The sequence below is a fragment of the Bison bison genome, unplaced genomic scaffold, assembly GCF_000754665.1.
Source record: "Bison bison bison isolate TAMUID 2011002044 unplaced genomic scaffold, Bison_UMD1.0 scf7180017864535, whole genome shotgun sequence".
NCBI classification, from domain to species: domain Eukaryota; kingdom Metazoa; phylum Chordata; class Mammalia; order Artiodactyla; family Bovidae; genus Bison; species Bison bison.
In genome coordinates, this window is record NW_011495084.1 from 1,361,693 (window position 1) to 1,372,821 (window position 11,129).

Sequence of the window (11,129 nt, forward strand, 5' to 3'; positions counted from 1 at the left end):
TTTTAATATGCTGTCTAGGTTTGTCATAGCTTTTCTTCCAAGGAGCAAGTGTCTTTTATGTTCATGCCTACAGTCACCATTTGCAGTGATTTTGGAGCCCCCAAAAATAAAGTCTGTCATTGTTTCCATTGTTTCCCCATCTATATGCCATGAAGTGATGGGACCTGATGTCATTATCTTCATTTTTTGAGTGTTGAGTTTTAAGCCAACTTTTTGATCTTCTCTTTCACCTTCATCAAGAGGCTCTTCTGTTCTTCTTCACTTGCTGCCATACGGTGGTGTAACCTGCATATCTGAGGTTATTGATATTTCTCCTAGCAATCTTGATTCCAGCTTGTGCTTCATCCAGCCCAGCATTTCAAATGATGCACTCTATATAGAAGTTAAATAAGCAGGGTGACAATATACAACCTTGATGTACTCCTTTCCCTATTTGGAACCAGTCTGTTGTTCCATGTCCAGTTCTAACTGTTGCTTCTTGACCTGCATACAGGTTTCTCAGGAGGCAGGTCAGGTGGTCTCGTATTCCCATCTCTTTCAGAATTTTCCACAGTTGATTGTGATCCACACAGTCAAAGGCTTTGGTGTAGTCAATAAAGCAGAAGTAGATGTTTTTCCAGAATTCTCTTGCTTTTTCCATGATCCAGAGGATGTTGGCAATTTGATCTCTGGTTCCTCTGCCTTTTCTAAAACCAGCTTGAACATCTGGAAGTTCACGGTTCACATATTGTTGAAGCCTGGCTTGGAGCATTTTGAGCATTACTTTGCTAGCCTGTGAAATGAGTACAATTGTGTGGTAGTTTGAACATTGTTTGGCATTGCCTTTCTTTGGGATTGGAATGAAAACTGACCTTTTCCAGTCCTATGGCCAATGCTGAGTTTTCCAGATTTGCTGGCATATTGAGTGCAGCACTTTCACAGCATCATCTTTTAGGATTTGAAGTAGCTCAACTGGAATTCCATCACCTCCTCTAGTTTTGTTCATAGTGATGCTTCCTAAGGCCCACTTGACTTTGCACTCCAGGATGTCTGCTCTAGGTGAGTAATAACACCATCATGGTTATCTTGGTCATGAAGATATTTTTTGTATAGTTTCTGTGTGTTCTTGCCACCTCTTCTTAATATCTTCTGCTTCTGTTAGGTCCATACCATTTCTGTCCTTAATTATGCCCATCTTTATATGAATCGTTTCCTTGGTATCTCTAGTTTTCTTGAAGAGTTCTCTAATCTTTCCCATTCTATTGTTCCTCTATTTCTTTGCACTGATCACTGAGGAAGGCTTTCTTATCTTCCTTGCTATTCTCTGGAACCATTAGCTTATTCCAAAAAAAGTTTGCTGACCTCTGCTGTAGTCCATCTTTTCAGCTGAGTTAGATGATTTTTTTGGAGGCGTCGGTTAAGAGCCTATCAGTTCCTTGCCTTGAGAAGGACCAACTTTCATTTCCCATTTCCTTAAGAGTTAAATATAAAGTCGAAAATCACTGTGACCCACCCTCACTTTCTCTACTTCAAGTTTTGGATTTTTTTTCTCTCTTTACCGCTGTCATCCAAAGAAGTTATCTTCCATTCCCCTCCACCCCAGCTTTTTTTTTCTCACAAGAGCAATTGTACGATTAACATTATTTCAGTTGTTTTACCCAGCATTTCTGAGGTGTCTGTGCAAGTGTGTTTTTAGAATATTTTAGTTTGCCTACTTTAATCAATTCAGTTTTTTTCTAAAAAGAAATTGGAAGGATTTAGCCAAAGTTATAGACATGATTTAATAGGCAAAAAACAGGATCTGTGAGCATAGATCAATAAAATCAAGTTTTGTGTTACTTGTAGATGACAAAGCTTACTTAGGATTAAATAATGTCATAAAGAAGATGATGTCAACATAGAGGTAAACAAGTTTAAAATGTGAGGACAGTAGGTTTATTTAGACGGATAAAATTCTTTAAATATATCAAGAAAATTATAGCACAGGCTGTAAAAGAATGATATGAAATGTCACACTTAAATATAGTTCACATAGAAATTTTATTCCTCTCTGGTTAAACTTCTATTGAGGCAAACAGTTGCTTGCTTATTTATTTATGTTATAGCAGTCGGTAGTGTCCTCAGTTTACTGGTGTGGCAGACCTTCTGCTTTGGTGATCTGTGTCTATCGTGGACTCGTCTCCCAGCACACCGTGCTCTGGCCTGCGCGCTCTCTCTCAGTTGCTGCTTCTCCGTCCTCAGGGGTGGTGTGTCAGAAAGGCATGATGTACCATCACTGCTCTTCCTTCTGCCGCCGCTCCTGCGTCTCCCTCTCCGCCCCAGAGCAGTGCAACGATGACTGTGCGGAAGGCTGCAACTGTCCTGAAGGCAAATACTATGAAGACACGCTGAGCTTTTGTGTTCCCATGTACGTCCCAGAATGTGTTGACAGCATCCAGTTTTTAACCTCTTGTCTCCCTTACAGGATAAAGGGGCTGCCATGCCTGTTTCTTTTCTCCCCGTCTTTTTTTAAAAAAATCTAATCGACTCAGAACCATAAGTTTTTTTCCACTATTAAATGTCAGTTTTTCCGTAAAATAAGTGGGCATATATGCAAGGATCTGCTTGTGAGTTGTTTCTTTAATATTTCTTAATATCCTTACTCCTATGTATTTATTTGTTAACCCTGTATGTACTCACAAATCGCTGCAGAAAGAGCTAAGGAATCTGATGAGTCACCCGAAGTTCATTCCCACGTGCTTTTGCCGTATCAATAATAATAGAAAGGTTTATGTTTCTCTGTCATGTGGCAAATTGTAGTAGCAGGATTGTAATGTCTCTCAGCATTCAGAAATTTCTCAAATCTCACATGACATAAAGACTTTGTTGTCTACATAGAGTTACATGATAGATTGGTTGTATTTCTCTCAAGTGCCTCCAGGGACATTTTTGTGAGAGAGACAACATAGTCTGTACTGTGACGAAAACAATACAGAGTATGAGTTTTGGGAAACAAAATCTAAAGCTGCACAAGATTTCACATTTGTTTAACAGAATTGCATGGAATTTTGTGCAGTAATGTTATTGCTAGACTGTGCCTTAAAAGTACCAATACAGCATGTGGTCTGCTTGAATTTCAGTGTTTTTTTTTTTTTCTTAAATATATCCTATTTTGTTAACTTAACCTTTTTTTTTCCCCCTTACAGATTTCACTGCCGGTGTCATTACAGAGGCAGTATTTACCAACCCGGAGAGCTCATCCCAACACCCTCAGGCTTATGGTAGATTTCAGTAACGGTGATTGTTCTTGACAAATGACATGGAGTAATGTAAATTCTTAACCAAATCCATAAATTGAAATATGACATCCGTAATTTGAAAAATACAGATAACCTTAATATATAAACTTTTAAACCATATGTGTGACATTTATATATAGGTAACCCAAATATATACATATATACATATGTTCATTAAACCACACACTCACATATATATATATATATATATTTCATTTCAACGTGAATGCCTTAATCTTGTGCTCATAACTGCAGAAAAGAGCTATGAGTTAAAGTGTCAGACAGTGAAATGGAATGCCTCTGATCAGTTCTCAATAGTTAAGGGTGAGATGGCTGTCCCCTTAGTTCTCAAATAATAGTTAAGGGTGAGATGAATGGTCAGATGCTGTAAGTTACTGAGGCGTTTTAGTTTTGTGGCTTATCCATTGGCTCAGAAAATGCAGTTTCAAATTGGAATTCACCATGTCACCCTCTGGAGTCAGAGTGTTGCCTCCCAAAGGACAGCCATTCTAGTGAGAAAATGCTTATTGATAAGAAAACACTCCTTCAAGTTGTAACCTGTTAAAAATGTAGACATGTCCATGCAGCAGTCCTCGTAGATCTATATCCAACTCCTAACCTCCTTTTAGTTGCACCATAGAACCCACAGATAAGAACAGACGTAAGAGGGTAGTAATAATAAGCATTGCAATAATCATATCTGCCCTTTCCTGTGCACTTTCTGTAGTCCTGGTATCACTCTACGAGTTTTACATCTATTAAAACACCCATCACTCTAACCCTAAGAGGCAGGTACAGTTGCTGCAGCCCCCGTGTGCAGGTGAGGAAATGAGGCACAGACAGTTAAGCACCTTGGTAACAAAGCCAGGATTCGTTCCTGGACAGCCTGGCTCTGCAGTGCTTGCTCTGTTGTCTGTTTTGCTTTGCAGCTTATTTTGTATCCTGGCAGAATATTGTTTATGCACAATTTGTATTTACTGCTATGTGCATCTCCCTTCCTTTCCCTCGGTCGAGATGCAAAGGCAACCAGCTCTTGGCTCTGTCTACAGTAGGTTGTGCTATTAGCCAGAGTTTCCCAAGCCACAAACCTGGGAGCCGTCTTTGACTCTCTCCTCCTCTTCAACACCCCTACCCAGTACACTGCCAATGACTTGAGATTTTATTTTTTCCACGCAGTTGGAGTCCATTTCCTCCTTTCTGTCACCACTGTCTTAGCAATGCCTCTCAACATCTCTTCCCTGGACGTTTCTACTTGATCTTCTTGTCTTTAGTTTTGTCTCCTTCCATCCTACCAAGATGCTATATTGTTCTTAAACTTAACATAATTGAATTTAAGTAAACTTGCAAAAACAAAGGAACCTTCCCACCTCAGTGAGAAAAAAAAAATTCCATTTGTCCCATGGTCTCATTTGCCATTCCTCTTAAAAAGCCCGTGTCCCAGAATCAGTATGATATGAAAGGCCTGGTTCTGTGACCTGAGATCCTTGTGTCTCGGTCCTTCTCTGCCGTTCGCAGTGTGAGTCATATTTCTGAGGGTCATCCTCGTGTTAGATGAGGAAGAAGCATATTTTTTGTATGACATGGCCCTTCTCTGTTAGTCAGCTTCTTCATCTGGGCTCAAATATAGAAAACATGATCTAGTCCAGAGCTCGAGGCAAAACTGTTTATGTTGGGCTTATTGAGAATTGGTGTAAAAATCTTTCCTTATCATGAAAACTCCTTAAGTGATTTTCACAATTCATATTGCCTGAATTTGGTTTTTGCCTTATGCCCTGACTTTGGAACTCAGGTTTTAAGATGTGACCCCACTGTCTCTTCTGCGCTGCTGCCAGAATGACTTTCCTAGAATTCAAACCAACAATATAACATCTCTGTTTAAGGTCTTTAGTGACTCACTTCAGGGATAAAGTCTTAGTGTCCTAATAGAAGCTGGTCTTTGACACTTTGCTGAAGGCCTCTCCGGTTACGTTGCATAGAAAGCTATTCCACCCCTACGTCTTCACTCAGTGTGACAACATTCCTACTTTATCTATATTGTAACCTCCATCCTGTCTTCAAAATTTTGCAGACTTTATCTTCTTTGACTGCCCTAATGTCAATTGCTAACAGATTTTGAAACATTGTTATGTGCTTTACTTGTGTTAATATATTCTAAACATTTGTATGCTTCATGTCACACTGGCTCAGTTATTTATTTGTATGTCTTTCTCTCCTACTGGAACGTAGTAGGCGCTTGGGTAAAGACTAAGAATTTTGGTCATTGAATTCTCCATGCTAATCACAGTGCCTCACACAGATACACAGATTTTGATAAAAATCTGTTGAACTGAAATAGCTCTCTTCAAATCAGTTCTAAACCAATAACTTATTTACAAAAACTTCTGGGAAAAAAATCTTTTTTGTCAATTCTTGCATGTTATATTGTTTTTTAAACAGAAAAGTCTTGAGGTTTGTTTCATGAATTAACTATCTGTTTACTTCTACTAGCCAGTGTTCAAATGGGACTGTGAAATGTGATGAATTAGCAACGCCCTCTACTGGTAAGATCTAGATAGATGTTTTTCTTAGAGAGGAGGCTCTAGTACCGTCCCTACTCTTAGGGCAGAAGTTATGAATTCATCACAGCCCCCCTTGCGAATGCACATGGAGGAATAGCCTTAGGAATGCTTTTCTACATGGTGCTCTGGTGCTTCCTAACTTTTTCACCTCCAGAATTATAATATTTGTTGGACAGTGTGGGGTGAACATGTAAGGCTGCTTAGGGCAGAGCTGATCAACCAGGGAGGCTGCCTGATGCTCCCTATCCCAGCACCACCTCAGGTCTGCCAAACGCTTTCGGGATATGTATCCAGGCACCTGTTGGAAGTCACTTGTGCAACAGCAGTTGGGAAACCCTACTCCAGATCAGCAATTCTTAGATTCCGAATGTACACACAAAAAACCTAGGGATTTTGTTAAAATATTGATTCTGATTCAGTAGGTCAGGGTGATGCCTGCAACATTTCTGTTGATGGCCAAAGTGATGCTAATGATACGGGGTTCAGGGCTACATTTTAAGTAGCAAAGCTTTAGGACTAGCCATCAATTATCAATGGTATGTAAAATGACATCGACTGCCACCTCTTTTGAAAATATATTATGATTGCATATCATTCCTGAAGATCATATATATTAGGAGACCCTTTATATTACTTATTTTTCACCACACAGAAAGCCTCAAATTTATGGTCACTGGGGAGAAATTCTAAGCAAATACTAAACAAAGCAACCTTCTGTTGATTTTAATGGGTAGCAAGAGTGTAGGCTGATAAAACCAACTGTGAGCTATTGCTTTGTTATTTATTTGCACAGTTATAAATTTTCTAAATTAGCTTTGAGTTAATTATATGCCCTTGATTCAGTGTATCAGGATTCAGGCTGTCTAGGGCTTATTTACGGAGAAGACAATGGCAACCCACTCCAGTACTCTTGCCTGGAAAATCCCATGGACGGAGGAGCCTGGTGCGCTGCCATCTGTGGGGTCGCACAGAGTTGGACACGACTGAAGCAACTTAGCAGCAGCAGCAGCAGCAGGGCTTATTTACAGGGTATGTTCATGGACTGCACACATAGTTGGAAGCTGTTGGGCCCTCCCGGCCTTGACTCATTTGCATTGGGTGGCTCAGTATTGAGGAAAAGGAAGCCCAGGTGGCCAGGCTTCTCGCAGAGGAATCCCCAAGTTTCCTTTTGGCCCCACATAAGAAGTGGTAATCCCTCTGAACTCAAAAGCTTTCTGGAGCAATATGTAGCCCCTGTAATTATGCCCATTTTCTGCACTTCCACATTATAGTGAAAGGAGTTAGTCACTCAGTCATGTCTGACTCCTAGTGGCCCCATGGACTGTAGCCTGCCAGGCTCCTCTGTCCATGGAATTCTCCAGGCAAGAATACTGGATAGAATACAAGGGGGTAGCCATGCCCCCTCCAGGGGATCTTGAGACCCAGGGACCCCAGGTTCGATCCCGGGCTCCCTGGGTCTCCTGCATTGCAGGCAGATCCTTTACCATCTGAGCCACCAGGAAGGAGTTACATAAATAGTGACTCAGGGATGAAGCAAGACCTAAAAGTATCATGTGTTTATTGTAAACACATAGCTTTGTAAAAGTTTAAACGTATGGTACTGTCAATCTTCAAAAAATGATAATATATGTTTAGATTAATCACAATACCCTGTTTCTTGATTTCAGGAAGGTATATACTAGTTGTTTAGTTGTTTTCTTATGGAAGGCAGCTAAAGTTTTCAAACTCAAAATAGATTTTGGAAATTTAGGTAATTAAAGGAAATCTGGCTAGAGAATGGTTTAAGCTCATGAACCAAACATCACAGAGTAAAATCAGTTATTACTGGGGTCATCAGTAATTACTGGTAAAATATATTGTGTTCCGTAGTTAATTGAGTTTTAATGACAAACGCATGTAAATATGATTATGTGTATGGAGCAAATACAAAGTTAAACATATTTTGTCTGTGCCTTGTTCCTGAAGTTCACATCTGCCCTGAGGGAAAACAGTATTTCGACTGTAGGTTTCCTGACCCTCAATTACCAGCCGGTGGTATAAACTGTGAAACGACATGTGCAAATTTGGCTATGAACTTCACTTGCGCCCCATCGTCACCCTGCATAAGTGGCTGTGTTTGTGCTCCAGGGTAAGCACATTATTTTCCTTGATAATACAGAATGTTTAGGATTTGATAGAAAACACAAGAGCACTTAGAACATTCTTTATAGAAATAGCTAAAATTGTGTTCTGATTGGTGGTTAGCTCTGAACTGGTAACTAGATTACTGCTGTAGGTATTTGTCTGTGCTTATGGGACATATCACTTTCATGCATTGGAGAAGGCAATGGCACCCCACTCCAGTACCCTTGCCTGGAAAATCCCATGGACAGAGGAGCCTGGTAGGCTACAGTCCATGGGGTCGCTAAAAGTCGGACACGGCTGAGGGACTTCACTTTCACTTTTCACTTTCCTGCATTGGAGAAGGAAATGGCAACCCACTCCAGTGTTCTTGCCTGGAGAATCCCAGGGACCGGGGAGCCTGGTGGGCTGCCATCTATGGGGTGGCACAGAGTTGGACATGACTAAAGTGACTTAGCAGCAGCATGGGACATATCACTTTCATGCATTGGAGAAGGAAATGGCAACCCACTCCAGTGTTCTTGCCTGGAGAATCCCAGGGACCGGGGAGCCTGGTGGGCTGCCATCTATGGGGTGGCACAGAGTTGGACATGACTAAAGTGACTTAGCAGCAGCATGGGACATATCACTTTCATGCATTGGAGAAGGAAATGGCAACCCACTCCAGTGTTCTTGCCTGGAGAATCCCAGGGACCGGGGAGCCTGGTGGGCTGCCATCTATGGGGTGGCACAGAGTTGGACATGACTAAAGTGACTTAGCAGCAGCATGGGACATATCACTTTCATGCATTGGAGAAGGAAATGGCAACCCACTCCAGTGTTCTTGCCTGGAGAATCCCAGGGACCGGGGAGCCTGGTGGGCTGCCATCTATGGGGTGGCACAGAGTTGGACATGACTAAAGTGACTTAGCAGCAGCATGGGACATATCACTTTCATGCATTGGAGAAGGAAATGGCAACCCACTCCAGTGTTCTTGCCTGGAGAATCCCAGGGTCAGGGGAGCCTGGTGGGCTGCCATCTCTGGGGTCACACAGAGTCGGACACGACTGAAGTGACTTAGCAGCAGCAGCAGCAGCATGGGACATATTACATATGTGTGAGATGCATGCCACATAGAACACATGACTAAATAATGTCACAATATGTTGTGTACATGATATAATTAATGCAGTGAATTGAGGGGAGCACTCATTTCAGGATGGACTTAGCATTTATCCCCGATCCAACTGTGATTTTGGGAAAATGACAGTGAGCCACTTTGCATTCAAAATACTCGAACTGCATTTCTTTTGTATATTCTTTTTTTTAATTAATTAATTTATTTATTTTAATTGGAGGCTAATTACTTTACAATATTGTACTGGTTTTGCCATACATTGACATGAATCAGTCACAGGTGTACATGTGTCCCCCATCCGGAACCCCCATCTCACCTCCCTCCCTATCCCATCCCTCTGGTTTGTCCCAGTGCACCGGCTTTGAGTGCCCTGTTTCATGCATCAAACTTGGACTGGTGATCTAGTTCATATATGATAATATACATGTTTCAATGCTATTCTCTCAAATCATCCCACCCTTGCCTTTTATCACAGAGTCCAAAAGTCTGTTCTTTATATCTGTATCTCTTTTGCTGTCTCACATATAGGGTCATCATTACCATCTTTCTAAATTCCACATATATACATTAATATACTGTATTGGTGTTTTTCTTTATGACTTACTTCACTCTATATAATAGGCTCTGCTGCTGCTAAGTCACTTCAGTCGTGTCTGACTCTGTACGACCCCACAGACGGCAGCCCACCAGGCTCCCCCATCCCTGGGATTCTCCAGGCAAGAACACTGGAGTGGGTTACCATGTCCTCCAATGCATGAAAGTGAAAAGTGAAAGTGAAGTCGCTCAGTCATGTCCGACTCTTAGGGACCCCATGGACTGCAGCTTACCAGGCTCCTCTGTCCATGGATTTTCCAGGCAAGAGTACTGGAGCAGGGTGCCATTGCCTTCTCCTATATAATAGGCTCTAGTTTCATCCAACTCATTAGAACTGATTCAAATGTGTTCTTTTTAATAGCTGAGTAATATTCCATAATGTATAGGTACCACAGCTTTCTTATCCATTCGTCTGCCAATGGACATCTAGGTTGCTTCCATGTCCTGGCTGTTATAAACAGTGCTGCAATGAACATTGACATACACATGTCTCTTTCAGTTTTGATTTCCTTGGTGTGTGTGCCCAGCAGTGGGAGTGCTGGGTCATATGGCAGTTCTATTTCCAGTTTTTTTAAGGAATCTCTACACTGTTCTCCATAGTTTCTGTCCTAGTTTGCGTTTCCACCAACAGTGTAAGAAGATTCCCTTTTCTCCACATCCTCTCCAGCATTTATTGTTTGTAGACTTTTTGATAGCAGCCATTCTGACTGGTGTGAGATGGTACCTCATTGTGGTTTTGATTTGCATGTCTCTGATAATGAGTGATGTTGATCTTTTCATGGGTTTGTTAGCTGTATATCTTCTTTGGAGAAATGTCTGTTTAGTTCTTTGGCCCATTTTTTGATTTGGTCATTTATTTTTCTGGTATTGAGCTGCATGAGCTGCTTGTATATTTTTGAGATTAATTCTATGTCAGTTGCTTCATTTGCTATTATTTTCTCCCATTTTGAAAGCTATCCTTTTCACCTTGCTTATAGTTTCCTTCATTGTGCAAAACCTTTTAAGTTTAATCAGGTCCCATTTGTTTATTTTTGCTTCTATTTCCATTACTCTGGGAGGTGGGTCATAGAGGATCCTGCTGTGATTTATGTCAGAGAATGTTTTACCTATGCTTTCCTCTAGGAGTTTTGTAGTTTCTGGTCTTACATTTAGATCTTTAATCCATTTTGAGTTTATTTTTGTGTATGTTGTTAGAAAGTGTTCTAGTTTCATTATTTTACATGTGGTTGACCAGTTTTCCCAGCACCACTTCTTAAAGAGATTGTCTTTTCTCCATTGTGTATTCTTGCTTCCTTTGTCAAAGATGAGGTGTCCATAGGTGCATGGATTTATCTCTGGGCTTTCTGTTTTGTTCCATTGATCTATATTTCTGTCTTTGTGCCAGTACCATACTGTCTTGATGGCTGTAGCTTTGTAATATAGTCTGAAGTCAGGCAGGTTGATTCCTCCAGTTCCATTCTTCTTTCTCAAGATTGCTTTGG

The 11,129-nt window shown here is 41.0% G+C and overlaps 1 protein-coding gene across 1 annotated transcript in view; it reads left to right on the forward strand.

Annotated features, from left to right (window-relative positions):
• Positions 1-11,129, forward strand: part of OTOGL (otogelin-like) — a 174,130-nt gene that overhangs the window by 56,734 nt on the left and 106,267 nt on the right. The window contains exons 20-23 of the mRNA XM_010832076.1: positions 2,221-2,386; positions 3,165-3,239; positions 5,745-5,797; positions 7,781-7,943. Coding sequence (XP_010830378.1) covers positions 2,221-2,386; positions 3,165-3,239; positions 5,745-5,797; positions 7,781-7,943 — 457 coding nt within the window. The remainder of the gene's footprint in view (positions 1-2,220; positions 2,387-3,164; positions 3,240-5,744; positions 5,798-7,780; positions 7,944-11,129) is intronic.